Genomic DNA, 18,109 nt, shown 5'->3' with positions numbered 1-18,109 from the left:
TTTTACTTCTGGAACTGACTGTTGCACTTATGACATTGGCGGTTTATTTTATGGCACTTAAAAACAAAAATGTAGCCCACAAAAAGGTCTATATGCCACTTTTTTATGTCATATTGAAAATTTAAAAAGAGTTTGTGTACACTAGTTTATTTATGTGGTTTGTAGGCTATACTTGATGGAGAAAATTGCAGGATTGTGGGAATGAACTCAAGAAGATGTACAAATCAGAATTAAGATTCTAGTCCACACTGGACCTATATAAGCATTAACATTAAAACACTTAGCGCCACCATGTGGCCAATTCATTCATAATGTAGTGCATTTAAAACACCTTGCAAATGTTTTGAATTTCATGATGAGGAAGTGTTCACAAGGAAAATGTCTGATGAAATATGAACTTTGTCCTCACTGTCCCTAAGGTTGACTGGAGAATTTCGAAGGCATGTCGTCTGAATGTTGCACTGTGGTGTCGTTTAACCTTTGTTAAAGCCTTGTTTGTCAGAGAGCAGGGCTGGATTTTCACACAGAACCACTGAATGTTTAGGGCTGTGAATATGGCAGCATGGAGAACTAAAGCAATCAACTATTTGAAAATGTTAGGCTAAATAAAGAAACTACAAATGGATTAATAAACAGACATACAACAATGAATCAATCAATTAATTGTGTAGTTAGAAAGCAATAAAAATTATGTATTAAAACAAAACAAAAATTACTATCATCCTGGCGCATTTGACATCAGACATATTATGATTTTTTGTGCATGAAGGCTGTTCTAAAGTCTTCTTTTTAAAATATCAACACCATGGTTTAGTGCTCTGGATAATGAGAAAGGGATCAAAACTGAAAACTGGTAATGGTTTGAATTTCTTCTATGTAAAGAATTAAGAATAACTTTATAATATAAGTCTTAACCTCATGCAATGAGAGTAGGAATACACTTACAGCGTTTCTTAAATATTAAATTAATCTTCAGTGAAATGATTATGGTGACTAACTACAGATTTGTTAGCAGGGTGTGAGCAAACAACCATCTGAGTCAGTCAGTCAGTCAGTCATGACCAAACACTCAAAAGCCTTTGGCCCCTCTAACCTGCTAATATTTCTGTCTAAACATGCCTTTTAAAATACCTTTTCTTTTCGCTTAATACTACATTTATTACTACAAGTAATTTTCAGACCACTTAGAACCACTTAGCAGAGTTTGTCTATTGTGAGTCATAAATAATTTTCGCTAAATTAAATGGAGAACAAAATTAGGAGACTTTGACTGTGATTATGATTTTTTTTTTTAAGAGCTATTCATGCAAAACTTTTATATAGCCTACTTTCGAGACCACAAACGTTTATTTTATATACAGGCAAATATAATAGAAATACATATAATTAATTGATTTCAATTTGATTGAATGAATATGGGAAGTTTTTAACGGAGTGAATCACTGAATAATCATTAGTGAATCATCTGATATTTGTGCTCCGCCCCTTGAATAACAGGCGGGGTTTATTGTTTTCTCATGCATGTTGTGGATATTTATGCCTGTCTGCGGTCCGTTACATTGTTTGATTTCCGTGTTCCAGACCGAATATTGTTTTATTCACATTTACAAACTCTCGATACTGTAGATGTAACTAAACAGTCAGTGATTCTTTTGAGTCATTTGAAGGTTGACGCGTGAGAACATACAAAACCGAGTAAGTTATGAAGAAACACTGAAGGGAAAACACCTATGGAGCCTGTTATAATGGTGAGATTTTTTGTTTTTATAAAAGTTTTTTTATTGAATTACATTGTAAATGTTTAATTTTGTTTCTTTAGGCTATCTTTCAGATCAATCGATTTAAAAAAAAAAAAATCGTTTTAAATGTTTTAAAAATCGATTGAAATTAGTGTTAACTGCCTTCTTTAACGTCTCTTAAGTATTTTTCTAACCCTAAACATGTACTATATTGCTTTCAGCTTGTTCAGGTTCGTATTGTTATATCGCACAAAATAATCACTTTAAGTTTTTCCGTAAATTAGGCTTAATTACCTTTTTTTTAATGCTTTATTATCAATAAATAGCATGTACATAGGCAACTTTCATATTACATCAGAAAAACATATCACATGGTATAATACAATAGAAATGATAAAAAAAGAGAAAAGGGAAAGAAAAAGAAAGAAAAACATCAGAGAGGGTTCATTGTTGAATAAATATGTTTTGTGAAAATGTTAAATTAACTTTGCTATTTTTCGATTTTGACATCACATCTATGCACATTTTAATCACTGTATCCTCAATCACTGTAAAATTGGGTTTGCTATTTGTGAATTTACATTTTGTGGATATGAAATTTACATGAAAACAAATGTATAATGAAACCATCATCCTTTGCGCAATGGTCTTTAAAACTGTAACTTAATATCACATACTTATTGGATAAGAGAACATTTAAAAAAATATTATCAGCAATAAATCTCTTAACATCTTTCCAGAAACACTGAGTATCTTACAGGACCAAAACATATGAGAAATGGTTTCAGTAGAACTTTCACATTAAGAGCAGTTCATTTCAATATCACTTTTAACATTTTTTTGTAATAATAGCTTGGTAGGATAAACTCATGGATTATTTTATATGAAATTTCCTTAACCTTAAGTGTAAGGAGGAATTTTTGGGGCAATGACCAAACTTGAGTCCAAACTCAAAGAAAGTCCCTTCAATAATGAATAACGGACTCGCTAATAACACCCCTTTCCTCTGTCCTCTCCTCTTTCAGGGCTTCTTGATCTTCAGGAAATGATTGATATTTAAAGCACAATGCCTCCAGTGACCTCTCAGGAACTCCCGCTCAACATCTATGTGGTCATCTTTGGCACTGGGATATTTGTCTTTGTGTTAAGCCTGATATTCTGCTGCTTCTTTATAAGGTAAGTAAGTGTGACTGACAGATCCGGGATCAGGTTTATAAAGCTGTAGTTTGTCGCTGGACTTCATCAGGGTTCTCCTGTAAATAACGGCTGTGACGGACTGACAGAAAGGACTTCCTCTGGCCTCACGCGCTTCCTGAACACGAACAATTCAGGACTAGATTGTATCTCCACGCTTTTTGTTCACTGTGCTATTTTTGACCAAAGGCTTTTGGGTAATGTTATGTCAAACAGAGAGAGAAGCAAACCTTCCCAGGCCAAATTTGTGTGGTTTAGAAACACACTACACAACACAACCATTGCTTGTTCTGCCAAACTGATGTCTAGATAGAGATATACTAGATAGATACACACACGCATACACACACACACACACAAACACAATATATTGCAATATAAGTATTAATACATATTACATTATATATAATATTTATTTCTATTTTTAATATTTAATTCAAATAATTAAATTTCATTAAATTATGAATATATAGATATATACACACACACACACACACACTGCTTGGCCCCCCCCAAAAAAGTTGCTGTTTGGATTTAAATAGGCAAATGCTTAAGAGTCTATTGCTATGTTTCCATCACCCTGTTTTTATGCGCATTTTGAAGTGTATTTTGCCGAATAAATTCGGTCATAAAGAACATTAAACCCACGTGACTAATCGGCTGTTTCCGCTGATGGGGTTTTATTTAGTTTTTCTTCGACCTTTGAAATGATTCGCTTCACGTTTGGATGGAAACCCAGTTTATGATTGGATCATTATTCAGTGATTATTATGTTTCTATCATGTTATATGTTTAGCAACAGTTCTTCTAACCCTCATTGATGGAGTGTGTGTAGCTTTTCATTTCTTAAACAACCATGTATGAGACACATCATGGCCATATTCCAGGATGACAATGTCAAGATTCAAACTCAGATTATGAAAGAATGGTTATGAGGATCATGAAGAATCATTTTCACACATGAATCATCTTCTCTGAGTCCAGGGCTGCGTTCCAGTCCACTTTTAGACACGCACATGCGAACTTCCTTAAAGGAACACTCCACCGTTTTTTCATATTAAACTAAGACGAGTTGATACATACCTCTCTCGTCTCAGTGCGTGCACTCAATCGCTCTGGCGCGCGGCGACACTTTGAGAGCACTTAGCTTAGCCCAGTTCATTCATTAGGGACCAAACAGAGATGAAGTTAGAAGCGACCAAACACCTCCACGATTTCCCTATTTAAATACAGTTACACGAGTAGTTACACGACCAAGTATGGTGACACAAAATAAAACGTGGCGCAAAAAGGATAACTATAATGGAATAGCACTGGGAGCACTTCGACTCGGCGCAGTAAAAAGTCACTCCTAAAAAATCCTCTCCCTCTCACTTCTGTCATTAGAACGAACGTGACTTTTTACTGCGCCGAGTCGAAGTGCTCCCAGTGCTATTCCATTATAGTTATCCTTTTTACCCGCTTAGGGTTAGGGTTAGGGAATACGTGGAGGTGTTTGGTCGCTTCTAACTTCATCTCTGTTTGGTCCCTAATGAATGAACTGGGCTAAGCTAAGTGCTCGCGCCAGAGCGATTGAGTGCACGCACTGAGACGAGAGAGGTATGTATCAACTCGTCTTAGTTAGAGAATAACATCGTTTAATATGAAAAAACGGTGGAGTGTTCCTTTAAGCACTTCCCCGCGAGGGAATCCCGCCGCCATTTTGAAGTGCGTTCCACTTCATGAAGTGGACGAGGGAAGTTTATATGGACAAACCCTTGATTTTGACCGAGGGAGCGAGTCTACTTCATATGTACACTTCAGGCACCTATATGTCCCACAATGCAGTACAATTGTGACGTCACCACAGATCTCGTCTAATTATCACCACAACAAACAACTCTATGATATATTAATTATATATATTTTTAATTTAAAGCAACCCAAACACACCTATATACTATTTGGATGCTGCATTAAACAAATGGGAATTTCATATTTCAACTCCAGTTGAAAAGTTAGCGAGTGAAGGGCATGACAGTTTTGGACTGGAACACAAGTGCTTAAATTCATTGAAAGTCTTTGGGATGTGCTGGAGGAGACTTTACACAGTGCTGGACTCTTGCATTGACAATACAAGATCTTGACCAAAAAAATTGATGCACATCTTGATTGAAATAACATCACAATATTTAATTCTTCATGCTCCTCACAACCATTCTTTCACAATCTGAGCCTGATGAATCTTGACATTGTCATCCTGGAATATGGCCATGATGATAATACACTTATTTAAGTTATAAATATAATTTATTTTTAATTCAATAAAAATAACATCAACCCTGTTAATGAAACGTGTGGCCTTTTTCTCTTCGCAGTAAATTGAGACATCAGGCTCGGAATGTGAGAGCGGGATACAAAATGGTGAGTGTGTGATGTGAGGCATCAAAAAAGTATTTGACACTTACGTCACTTAAAAGCGTCTGTACCTGCGTGTCACTTTTCATGATGTTTGAAGTCTCAGTGTGTTTGAATGAGCTGGATGAAGTCAGTTCTCCTCAGGTTCACACAGCTGGAGAGAATCACATTAATCATCGTTTTATTAAAGCTACACTGTGTAATTTTTAAAGTTGATTCTTAGAAAAAAACACCTTGTTCTTTCAAAATGATATGTGCTCATTCATGTGTAATTACTTCTACCAACTAATCAAGTATCCTCGTAAGCGTAGAATCTGCCATTTAGAATACATACGAGCGAGTCGCTTGAATGGCGGAAGCCATGTTGCGCCTCCATCTTGAAAATACATTAGCCAAAGAGGGACATACCTGGAAATTAAAGCTTCGCCTTGCGCGTTTTTACACTCAGTGGCACCGTGACGAATGCGAGGGGGAGATTACTCGCGATTTCCGGTGTGGTGAACAATCGGGTCCGGCTGAAGAAATGAGTCCGGGCTGAGGACCCAATTAGTATGCCATTAGTATGCCTGATCTAAATCTGTTCTCGCGATACATTAAGGCAGTATCAGTGCAGTAATATCAGGTAAAGCTCATAGCACGATCATCGGATAACGTTAGCTGTATGCTATGCTACTATCTAAGCTAACTAAAAAACACACTAACAACGAGAAATGTTTAATTTCACAATCTATAGCTTCGGTTAAATACTAGTATATGAAACGTATAATGTAAAATACATTAAATACATTGATGACTCGTTATAACGTAGTACAAACGTCTTCTATAATAAAGTGATTTTGTATGATTTATAACCAGGCACTAAAGCGATTACCCATAAAACGTGCTTTGAACCAATCGGATTGCATGGGTCCTAAGCCCGGACTCATCTCTTCAGCCGGACCCGATTGTTCATCACACCGGCAGATTTGAAATAATATGGCCACCGGTTAACAATTTCACCGCTAGATGGGAGAAAATCCTACAGTGTTGCTTTAAAAACAGGAAATTCTCACTCTCATGCTGAATTGAAAAGAAATTCACGTTGTGTTTTGATGTTTTATAGGGACTTTCCATAGACATAATGATTTTTATACTTTGCAAACTGTATATTATATGCCTTTACACTAGGCATATAATGTCCAAAGAATGACCAAAAAATGTCCCCACAAAGAGAAGGATTTTGGATATTGCCATCATTGTGGGGATATTTTGACACACACACACAATTATATTGATGATTATATAGAATCCTCATGGTTTTGGAAAATCATCAACACAATAATTGTTTTTCAATCTTCTCTTTGTCAAATTTAAGTGTGTAAATATGTTTTTGGTGCCACTATCATTTAAAGCATGTTTTAAATTACAGGTCGTATTTAAAGATGAAACGACACGGATACATGCACATGGGGTAAACCGCTTTCTGTCTTCTTGACTCTTTAGTAAGTTTTGAAAGCGTTCTGATTCTCCCCTCTTACACACTGTGTTTCTCAGTTAACATGTGCAGTCTGTTTGGAGGACTTCAGGACGAAAGATGAGCTTGGAGTGTTACCATGCCAACACTCATTTCACAAGAGGTAAATCCCTTTTATCATGTTAATGGCATTGAGGAAAAGACTCCTTACAGACTAGTTTGAGGATAGCAGTTGTGATGTTCTGTCTTACCAGGTGTCTGGTGAAGTGGCTGGAAGTGAGATGTTCATGTCCCATGTGCAACGATAACCCCATCAGCGCCGCTCTGGGACGAACGCACAGCCCGGTAAACTTGCTGGATGAGTTGCTTTAAGCCGAACACCTCAAACGAAGAGGCCCCGACACACTTTTACATAGAAATCTTGTAGAGTTCAAGCGAATGGATGTTAAAAACACTGCTGTTGCAATACATAATTTGTAATGTTTTTGTATATGTGGTTAATAAGGTTCACACACAATAAATATTGTGAGTTTCTTTATTTGGTGTCTTGTGTTAATATGGAAAATAACAGATTTGCTTAAACTTGGGAGGGACAGAAAAACCATGCTTATTTCAAATAATTTGCATATTGCTGGGCCTATGCAGTTCATTTAATATTAATAGGTTACACTAACATTTCATCATTGGATTTTAAGGGCATTCATTTTTACTTAAAGCAAAACCACTGTTATTTTAATTTTAGTGTCATTGCAATATTGAAATAGTTTTTACTATATCTTTTTTTGTGGTAATATTTTATTTTAAAGTTTAAGTAATTTGGTGATTTGTTTATATAGTTTTTATCAATTTTGTATTTTTATTAATTGACTTTAGTACATCGAATTAAACAATGAAAATACTAGCTAAAATAAAATGTTTAATTTTATCAATTAATGTTTATTTTCAAGTAAAATAACTTATTTTAGTATCATTGCAATACTGAAAGTTTTACTATTTTTGATATATTTAGATTTTTGTGTAAATTTGTAATTATGTTTATACTGTTATTAACTCTTTAAATTTATTAAACAATGAAAATACTAGCTAAAAAAAAAAACTTATTTCAGTGAATGTTAATTTAAGTAAAGAATGTTTTTTTATTTAATGAATCACCGCACTAGTGAAGTAAACAGAGCGCCACCTGTTGGTCAACAGAAAGAACTGCAGCAGCACGCTGCCATTTTGGAATCAAAACAGACTTTAATGGGCTCCTTATCAATGACTTCTATATTACAAGAACACAACAGCACAATGAGAAATAAAAGATCTCTGGTTTGCTCAGCAACAAATGAGCTGAGCTGTCTGTTCTGATGAAAGAAAGAAAGAAAGAATACAAAAACCTGTTGAAAGGAATCTTGATCCATCTTTAATCCATGTTTACCAAATTAAGTCCTGGGGACCATTGAAATACATAAAACAGGACCATGACACATGGAATTAAGCATCTCATTCAGGAATGGCAATAAAAAAAGAAATCTATGTAGTAAGGAATGTGCATGGTTGGGATGGGAAGGAGGTGTAAGCGGCGATTAAAGTTGGCCACAGTCAGCGATCATGACCTTGGCAGAGCACTTCCCGCCGCTGCTTCCGTTTTTCTCGATGGCGTCCACCACACTCAAGCCTTCTACCACTTTCCCGAACACAACGTGCTTGCCATCGAGCCTGTTCACGGAGAAACCAGAATTAGGGACCTTTAGCACGAACATCACCAGAATCAGTTAGACAGCAGAAGGGCTTAAAGACGGGCTTTACCAAGCGGTATCAGCGGTGCAGATGAAGAACTGGGAACCGTTGGTGTTCGGTCCGGCGTTGGCCATGGACAGGGTTCCCTTCCCGCCATGCTTCAGGGTGAAGTTCTCATCCTCAAACTTGCTGCCGTAGATGGACTTTCCACCAGTTCCGTTATGGTTGGTGAAGTCGCCACCCTGCGTGACGAGAGCATGACATCAGTGTGATGTCAACCACGGGCTCCAATGACATCACAGGGTTCAGAGCTTACCTGGCACATGAATTGTGGGATGACGCGGTGGAAGCCGGAGCCCTTGTAGCCGAAACCTTTCTCGCCAGTGCACAAAGCACGGAAGTTCTCTGTTTGGATGATATTGAGACATTAATGTGTAACTAGAAGCTAAAGTTTCTAAACAAACTCTTGAGAAAGCCTGAACGGGCAGCCCTTGTATTGTAATAAATTAGCCTATTATTACAGCAAAATGATACATACATGTTAAAGTTCACAATAGTACAAGCAATGGCACAAATAAATCAGGTTTCTTTTTTTGTAGGTGTTCAGATACACAATCAAATGGTAAGGGTCTCCCTCTAGTGGACAGTACTGCTCCACCAGAGCGGGCATTTTTGCTCAGCAAGTCTATGGAAATCTTTTGATTTTTGATTATTATTTATATGAATACTGCAAGTCTGATCACTTTGAAAAGATATAGCAATAAACTTCAGATCAGGCCCAATGTCTGTGGCAAGCTTGGTGCTTGTTGTAGCAATAAATCTATAGGAGTAGCAGTAACAAAATTTTGTCTCAGAAGAAAAATATTAAGTTTAAACAGTATTTCAGTGAGAAGAGAATGCCAACATATTTATAATAAACCCATTTAATGTGGAAATATGCTTACCAGCGGTCTTGGGTACTACATCAGCTCTCAGCTATTTAAATAGAAGAAGAAAACAAGAAATAGAAATTAAGCTGAAGTCCAAGTAGAAACATACATACATACATACATACACACATAGTATGTGTGGATAATGATTCAATATTTTTTGGCATCTCACTTATGTGTTCTATACATATCAGTACATTTAAGTAAGTGTAAAGCATAAAGCCCCATATAAAACAAACTTCTTTCCAGTATGTTTTGCAAAATAACTGTATAACCATGCATGACGAAGATACACTTTTAGAGCATAACCTTTCATTTAATGCCACATTTTAAACAATGAACAATCAAATGCAATCATTGAAGTCATCCCAAATCAAATACTGAGATAAACATAATATCTAAATGACCATAACTTGGAACATAAAGATGTTTCGGCTGCGATGACGTTGAAAGAACCCGAACATGTTAAAATTTCATGACTTCCGCGTTCACATCGATTTTCATTCGCGAGAGCGCGCGGTGCGCTGATACCGCACGAGTACATTTCTGCAGTACCACTTCAAGAGGGGATTAAAATCTTTGTGGCAATCGCTTAATAATTAAATCTGAGCATTCAAAGCACATTTTAATATTGACTTCTGATGAACAAGTTTCGATAGAAGGCTAAACTCCAGCATTCACCCCCTCCCTTTTCAAAATGGCACCTTGGGGTTTTGAAAAAAAAGATTGTGAAAATGGCGTCTGCAATAAAAAAAAAAAAAAAATGCCTGCAGCGCAAGACACGCGGAGTCTGCGTCTGTAATCAGAGAAAACTCCGCCATGTGCGCGTAGCTGTCAGTCTCCTGTCAATGACAGCAGCACAACACATTTATCAACTCTAGATGTCATTCAGAAGCATCAGAATAAAGAACAGCGTTGCGTTTTAATAAGAACACCGGTAACAATGTAGCGCGTGATCAACGGCGAAAAGAAACATTGTTGCAGTTCGGCGCGGGAAAGAACTGCTTCCCCACCCGCCCATTCCAAAATAAGGATGCTTTATTCAGATTACACGCACAGATTTCATATCGTTTTATTATGGGTATATTCGCTAGATTTATAGACAAGGTGTGATGATAATACACAAGATACACCGCAATACAGTTACAATTGGTGACCTACCTCAATTACAATCCTCCCAGCACTCTTTCCATCGATGGTGATGTCAAAAAAAACTCTGGGGTTGGCCATGATGACAAAAAAACTCAATTTGTATTAGCAGCTGATCACCGAATGAATCCTACAAAATGCCGCAGCTCATCGGGAAGTAGGATGCGTGCGAAAACGGGATATATAGAAGCAGCCAGCAGACCTTTTTTTCAATTGGAACCTATGAAGCCGTGGAATCGCTGAATGACGCGCGCGTTATCCAATCAGAGGCGGTGCGGATGAATAAATTACCGCAGCGCTCGAACGCAGAGATGAGAGGGAGTGCGTTTGATTGACATCCTCATTGGCCCGTTAGAGTAGGTAGAAATGACGTCACTGCGTTCCATCCAATGAGCAACGAGGGAATGCTGTGGGCGTGTACCAGCGATCTGTTATGGCGCGAGGGCGGTGGCCAAAGGCTGAATTCGCCATTACTGCACAAGATTGTCTCACGAATAACTAATGTTTTGAAGATTACATTTAGGAATTTTCTACATTTATTACATGGTTTATGATTAACCAAGAGACCCAGTAAGATATAAAGCGAAATGAGTCGCAAAAGCTTTCTTTTCCCCTCAGAACGCCCGTCTTCCGGACACGCCCCTTGAGCAGCGTTACCGCGTCTTGACACAATGCGGTGCTGCTTCTTCTCTCCAAATAAAGCCAATGAAACGCAATGGGGCTTAACTCTTTACTTATAAAACATAATGGAAATATTTCACATCTTTAGAAAAACAAATCGATTTCAATTGTACATGTTTAATTCAATTGATAGAACTTAATGATCCACCAACACATGACAGTCAAACATCTTTTTCAACAGTTTGATCAACAAGTGATGCTGGTTTCTCAGTTTTTCATGATTATGGTCACAGATTTTGATGAATTCTTTTTTTTTTCTCTTTCTAACAAATTCATAAACTCTGCTAGTTAACACAGAAGAGAGAGAGAGATGCATACAGGCCCATCAATTATCTTTATAATTATAATAACAATTATTATATAATCAAAGATAAAATTGTATGATACACAAATGACTTCAAACAAACGAAAAAAGAACAAAAGCACATCCGTCGACTCATGATGCTCCCTGTATTGTTAATATACAAACTGCACTTCGCTAACGGTGTCCAAAGAGCGATGATAAATAATAAAATCAGACAAGACAGGAACCGACAGCAGACTCATCTCCCCTCCACGGTTTCTCTGCTGAGAAAGCGAGCGCTGAATGGAAAATGGGGGGAATGAAGCGCATGTCTGACATGAGCTCTTGTCATAGTGTTTCAAATGTTCTTTTTTCCATATCATGGGGTTAAGAGAAAGTTCACATCTGCGACAATAATAATACTATATCTGTACATATTTCACATGAATCCCAATGTTTTCCTTCTCAATTATGAGTGCGGCTATAAACATTAGTCCATTACCTGTTGTGACGCTCCCACCAACCCAGATTTGTCCAAGCAAAATCTCACTACGGGAAGGTATATGTCCAAAAAAACGCCCTTGTGTGCATTTGTGTGTTTTGTAACCTGTCAACAAGGTGCTACTGGGCTGCTTGTGCTCTGTATGGTTTCACACAATTTGTTGACGAAGAAAACTTGTTTTCTACCAAATAACAGCCCAAACTTGCATATTTAAGGGCGAGTGAAATGCGTCTGCAAGTGAGGGTGTGATCTGAGCCAACGATGATCAGGGATACTAGTCCTTTCTTGTAATGGTAGAAATCCACAGACATCGTGGCCTCAATCCACAGGGGAGGAAGACTGTTTTTAAAAAGAACATAGGGGGAAAAAAACTAACGAGACAGACGAAAACAGAGAGCAGGGTGTGGCATTAAATTAGTCTATTGGCATGAGTTTGTGCCAAAACACACACACAGTGTGGCTTGAGGTGTGCGTATTTGTGTGGGTGTCACATGACTGATTCTTCGCCTTCAATTTCCTTCGTGTGTTGGCAAACACATGGTGTGCAAAATGTCATAGTGCACTTCTTTAATGCTACTGTTTAAGGTCTGACACATTGTGATTGCCTCTATTAGCATTTTTAAAAGGAAAAAAAGGCTACACTTGAGGTCTCCAAGTCAAGTACATTTAAGATTAAGTCATTTGTGGTTTAAAACCATGTTACATCACATGGAGCTAGCTTTGTGGTCATCTTTGGGAGAAAAAAAAAAGAAGAAATAAAACCTTAAGCCTGCCTGTTTATTAAGAGAATTAAGTTTAGCCATGTTTGCTTTTCAAGTTACAACAGAAGTGAGACACTTTGGCTTTCCCCGTGTTATTTCTGAAGTGTAGTACTTTACATCAGCACTGACGTTAGTCCCTCATCTAATTTAGATTTAAAACAGGAGCTGCAATGAAAAACAAACAATGATTTGACCCCCGCCCCCCCCCTCCACACACACACACACACACACACACACACACACACACAGAATGTCATTTACACCACACAAGTCTGATGTGAGATGAGGCGTCTTTCTACAAGTGATTCGAGAGAGCAGGAATTCTTTCAAACTGAAATTCACAATAAAGTCTCGACAGAGTTCAGAGAAGCAGACGAACAATAACATTGTCACAGGAGGAAGAAAAAAAAAAGAAAAGAAAAAAAGATCTTCGTTGCACCTTCCCATGAGTCACTGCATTCCAGTCTCAGAAGGAAACAGTGCAAAGACGCAATCGGATATCTGTTACGTTTCCCAGACCTCCCCTCGACGAGCCGGGAGTGTGCGGGATTGGGGAGGCTGTCTGGTGGACGGTGATGAATAAGAGGGAGAAGGGGCTCAGTTGCTCTCAAACAGAGAGAGCAGGTCATCGTTACTGTTGTTGGGAAGGTCGGGAGGACCCAAGTAGGACAGCAGCTCATCTGGGTTTGTCAGCTCTGGGAGGAGCTGGAAAACAAAAAGGGAAGTCCGGGGTTAAGAATCGGCCTATGGCAAAACTCTCAGCTTATAATCGTAATGATAAATTCAACATTAGTTGGCTTTTCAAAAGACATTAATAAACATTCTGAAATATTTACCTATAAACTACTGTCAAAAGTAGAGGCCTGCATTATCGCAGGATTAAATTAGATTAGAGTTTTCTGATTTGAAGGTAGAAATACAGTTATTAATAACACATACTTAATTGAACTGTTTGCAGCAATTAATTAATAAAAAATCTGAATCAGAGAACCTTTCAAATAATCATAGGCCCATTTGCAGTTTTTGCACTGATTTTGGAGGGAAATCTGTGGAATGGTTTAAATGTGGAGTTAAGTCATGGTCACGCTAGACTTTGAGCATGTGAAACTTCTACGGCACACGCTCTGCGACGTCTTTTTTATAAACATAAATTCAAATAATAATAAATCTAGAGATTTATACTTTCTGTCAGTCAGCGCAGCAAATTAGCGTGATCAACATTAACATGAGCAGAATTTTCATGATCTTCTTCGCCCTCAGGCGAAACTGATTCCTAATGGAAAGACTGGATTTAAGTAGTAGTTTGTAAGACATTTTATTAATGAGAAATATAATTGTAAATGTAAAAAGCTTTGGTTTTGGCAGATTAGATCTGCTACTGTGACTGCAGAGTGAGTACACAGACTCGCTCTGCCAAACCACAAGAAATGCAGAGAAGAAATCATGCAGCTGCTGAGACTTGCGTGTATTATAGTAAAACGTGTATTATAGTAAAACGTGTATTATAGTAAAACATGTTGCCCGCGGGATAAAAGATCTAGAGGTAGCATATCTAGAGAAGTGGTGCTGGGGCGGAGAGGGACTATAGGCATAGTGCACAGACTGAGCACCATCTAGTCAGACCGGAATATAAAGGCGACTGTAGATAGTAAGAAGTGATTGATTGGGAACTGAACCGCACATAAAGAGTTTCATGACTGAACTTGGTATTTCTCCCATGGAATTTCACTGAGCAGTGTGTCCGCACCTTTAGAGTAGAAAAGTATGACTGATAGTTGAAACCAAAATTACATTATCCAAAATAGTTGATAAATAAACATGCATCCCAAAGCAGATGTGGCGATGACCATTATCCAAAAGTTTTAAACGTGACGAATTGTAAAAATGGGACCTAAATTAAGCAGGAATGGTTGGCAAGGAAATCATTATAAGTTGGTAGTGGATGTATACGGAGTAAAATTGAACATGGGCGGCAGACCTCTTAATTCAAATGTCCAAAAATCATGACTGTTTGATCCGGAATAGATGATTGATTCTGACTTACATCAAGTGGCGGCTCTGGAACGTCGCCAGGTCCCCCGGGGCCCCCCAGCCCAAAGCTGTCTGTGTGCATCCGGGGATTCTGGGAGGAGTTGCGGGAGTGCATGGGTCCCCCGGGGCCACCCATGCCGGAGTTACCATGGAGAGCTTGATGCTGCTGTTGCTGCTGCTGTTGTTGCTGCTGTTGAAGGGGATTGTGGGAAGGGTCCATGCGGCTAGAGTGGGACATCTTTATTAAGGAAGGGAAAGTGTAAAGAGAAAAAGAGACGGTCAGTGAAGCTGGAACACACTGCACAGTAATTTGAAGTGGCTTGTCTTGTGCTTCGTTAGGAGCGGGTGTGACGGGGTGGGAAAAGCAGCAGCTGCGAGTGACAGTGCTTCAATAGCTCTTATATGCAATGACATACGTGGATGACAGAAACCAAGAGGCCAGTAAAAGACATTTGGGTATCCATTTAGCACAATACGTGCAGCAAACTAGCCACGCTATTTCAAGACATATTGGTAAATGAATTTATGGATCTACATGATTATTTGCTTTTACTGAGCGTTCACACCAAACGCGAATAGCGCGTCAAATTCGCGTCTAGTTGGATGCTTGAACATTTTGAATCCATTCGCGCGACAAGTCTTCCAATCTCTTGCGCGACAAGTCTTCCAATCTCTTGACAAGTGCTAGGCGGTTGTCTGTTTGCAAAATGGCTGATGTTGATCGAGCATTCCTCGAGAGAGTTACCGCTCTGTATTTGCTTTGGAAAGCAGAACAGCGGCATAGGGGTCATCGTCGCCGTACCTGGGTCCACCGAGACCCTCCGGAGGCGTACCCAGTTTGGCGAGTTTCACCATTTGCTCCAGGAGCTGCGCCTGGATGACGGCCGCTATCAGCGGTGCTTCCGCCTGTCCCGCGCCCAGTTTGATGACCTGTTGTCCCGCATCGGAGCGAGGATCACCCATGCCCTCACCCACATAATCTGTAATTTATTTTTGTATTGATGATAAATGGAGCCAGCCTCCAAAAGTAATTAACCTGTCCTGTGATTTTTTTTTCTTTTCTCATACAACACTGTCCAGACACGAACTATGTTCTTATACACTAAAGTATATTGGTTGTCTTTACATTAGAATAATAATGTTTCATATAATCTGGATTTAGATATGGAATAAATAGCATTCAATACAAAATGAATATGTCTCATATATTGAAATCAAGTTTTTATGTGATAAAAGATTTACTTTGTTTTTACTTCACCACGTGACAGCAGCAAGCAGGCTCCTGATTGGTTAACGCGGCACGAACTGACGCCAAAGTTCAGATTTTTCAACTCGGGCGTCAGACGCGAATTCGCGTCAAACGCATGAATGCACAAAAAACACCAAATAAAATAATTTGCGCGTAACGCGCCAGATGCTCAATTCGCGTCTACCGCGCCGCGCTAAACGCCTCATTCGTGCCGCAGGACCTCCAGACGCAAGTCTTTGCATTGACTTAACATTGAAATCACTCGCGTCAGACGCTCTATTCGCGTTTGGTGTGAACGCAGCATTAGGCTTTCATCTGCAAGCTAGCTGGCAACAGACAGACAGATAAACAGATGGATAGATAAATAGACAGACAGATAGATATAGAGATAGATGGATAGACAGACAAACAGATGGATAGACAGACTGGCAGACGGATAGATAGTAGAAGTCGCCCGATAGTGTATTTTGCCGATAACGATAACTAGGTTGGACCGAACTGGGGTGCGTTTCCCGTAGAGTGACTTAACTATCTGCTACACTACCATTGTACGATGCATCGTTGAAGAAATCAACTAGCTAGTCACGACTGTTTCCCGAAACCATATTGTCGCAAATTGGTCGTTCAACCACGTTGGTTAATGATGTCACGCAGGTGTTGGGAGTAATAACTACTTTTAATGAATCTGTTTGAGATCTAATTAATGCTAGATGTTTTGCTATAAATTACAGACATGGCATCTGAGAACAATTTCAAATTTTATTTGCTTTATTTCCAGATTCAATCATAGGCTCGTTCTTATGTACAAAACGGTGAAAAAAATCAAAAAAAAAAAAAAAAAAATCAAAAACGGTGCTTTAAATCTCTTGACAAACTAAAGACATAAATGACATTTGTACGTATTCTAAATAAAAGATACAAAATGTACTGAATGTCAGATTGCTTATTTTGCTCAAGATAAGTTTCACACAACCACACAACTTTCAATGCTATTTGCTAATGTTCATTAGAACTATGGTTTCAGGAAACACCAACTCGTTGAACTATGCTGATAACGACAGAACTTGCGACCACATTTGGCTAACGATGCGTTCGGGAAACACACTCCTGGCTGATAAACGATTAATCAACCGATAGTTTTACTGATACATACTGAATGAAAACAAACAAAATACTCCAAGTAAACTAGTGCTGAACTTCACCAGGGTACCCCCAGGATCCTCCAACTTAAATTCAAGGCTTTTTAAGACCTTTTTAATAGCATTTCAAATGAAATTCAATGCCAACTTTGTACCAATTCCGACAGAAGTATGAGGGGAAAATGTCAAATCTGTATACATTTTAAACCCTAAAAAATAATTATGTACAAGTAGACTACTTGAATTAAATAAAACATTTTATTTAAATTATCAGTCATATTTAATACATACGCAGCAGCGTTGTAGCGCGCACGTGTGTTAATTTTGGCAGCCATTTTTGATTTAGTCTTACTCTTCATCTTCAGACGAAAATGCTTATTGGTCTTAGTCACATTTGAGTCATTCTGCCTTTCATAGTTTTAGTTGACGAAATGTGTTTGCATTTTTTGTCAACTTTTAGTCATTACTTTTAGTCAAACTGCAGTTACTTTAATTTTGGTAGCTATTTTATATGTAGTCTTTAGACAGAAAACGTCATAATTATTCTCTCTAGGCCAATTCGATTAAGCTTATGAGAAATTAAAATTAAGCTAACAGGCTGTATTGACATTGCACTCTTTAGCAGTAGCACTTGTGCAATTCTACATATCCCTTTTCCTTAGTTCTCCAATTTTTTAGAGTGCCGTACCCCCTCTCTTCCACTTAGACTGCAGTCACCATCTTTCCATTAAGGGACAATATTTGCCCCATTTAATCGATTTTTCCATTTCATTTTTCACCTTTATAATACCTTTAAAAAATAAATAATGCTTTAAATAAAACAATGTTCAATAAATATGCAATGTTAAAAAACGTTTAATATTAATAAAAATATGATATT

The 18,109-nt window shown here is 38.2% G+C and overlaps 3 protein-coding genes across 7 annotated transcripts in view; 1 reads left to right on the top strand and 2 right to left on the bottom strand.

Moving 5' to 3' along the window:
- Positions 1–1,499: 1,499 nt before the first annotated feature.
- Positions 1,500–7,321, top strand: LOC311076376 (RING finger protein 122). The gene is made up of 6 exons (XM_084104566.1): positions 1,500–1,748; positions 2,765–2,915; positions 5,291–5,336; positions 6,739–6,780; positions 6,864–6,946; positions 7,038–7,321. The coding sequence occupies exons 2-6, from the start codon at positions 2,806–2,808 to the stop codon at positions 7,153–7,155; spliced, it is 399 nt and encodes a 132-aa protein (XP_083960692.1). The 5' UTR covers positions 1,500–1,748; positions 2,765–2,805; the 3' UTR covers positions 7,156–7,321.
- Positions 7,322–8,165: 844 nt separating this feature from the next.
- ppiab (peptidylprolyl isomerase Ab (cyclophilin A)) lies at positions 8,166–11,241 on the bottom strand. The gene is made up of 5 exons (XM_084104565.1): positions 10,596–11,241; positions 9,450–9,480; positions 8,822–8,910; positions 8,575–8,747; positions 8,166–8,484 (listed from the first exon to the last, which is right to left on the bottom strand). Exons 1-5 carry the CDS (start codon positions 10,662–10,664, stop codon positions 8,352–8,354), a joined length of 495 nt encoding a protein of 164 aa, XP_083960691.1. The 5' UTR covers positions 10,665–11,241; the 3' UTR covers positions 8,166–8,351.
- Positions 11,242–11,299: 58 nt separating this feature from the next.
- The window catches only part of zmiz2 (zinc finger, MIZ-type containing 2), a 47,098-nt gene continuing 40,288 nt past the window's right edge, over positions 11,300–18,109 (bottom strand). For all 5 annotated transcript variants that reach the window (XM_084104522.1, XM_084104521.1, XM_084104518.1 and 2 more), the window contains exons 18-19: positions 14,855–15,079; positions 11,300–13,515 (exon numbers count right to left, since the gene is read on the bottom strand). In XM_084104522.1, coding sequence (XP_083960648.1) covers positions 13,408–13,515; positions 14,855–15,079 — 333 coding nt within the window. In that variant the 3' untranslated portion in view covers positions 11,300–13,407. The remainder of the gene's footprint in view (positions 13,516–14,854; positions 15,080–18,109) is intronic.

This window comes from Abramis brama, assembly GCF_963993115.1.
Source record: "Abramis brama genome assembly, chromosome: 25".
Taxonomy (NCBI): domain Eukaryota; kingdom Metazoa; phylum Chordata; class Actinopteri; order Cypriniformes; family Leuciscidae; genus Abramis; species Abramis brama.
This window is presented reverse-complemented; position numbering and strand designations above follow the sequence as displayed.

Excerpts from the sequence above, each read along its gene's own strand:
- LOC311076376 (XM_084104566.1), top strand. The coding sequence starts at position 2,806 with ATGCCTCCAGTGACCTCTCAGGAACTCCCGCTCAACATCTATGTGGTC. Across the intron at positions 5,337-6,738 it reads TGAGAGCGGGATACAAAATG|GTCGTATTTAAAGATGAAAC; the intron begins GTGAGTGTGTGA and ends TTTAAATTACAG. Across the intron at positions 6,781-6,863 it reads CACGGATACATGCACATGGG|TTAACATGTGCAGTCTGTTT; the intron begins GTAAACCGCTTT and ends TGTGTTTCTCAG.
- ppiab (XM_084104565.1), bottom strand. The coding sequence starts at position 10,664 with ATGGCCAACCCCAGAGTTTTTTTTGACATCACCATCGATGGAAAGAGT. Across the intron at positions 9,481-10,595 it reads CTGGGAGGATTGTAATTGAG|CTGAGAGCTGATGTAGTACC; the intron begins GTAGGTCACCAA and ends CTATTTAAATAG. Across the intron at positions 8,748-8,821 it reads TCCCACAATTCATGTGCCAG|GGTGGCGACTTCACCAACCA; the intron begins GTAAGCTCTGAA and ends CTCGTCACGCAG.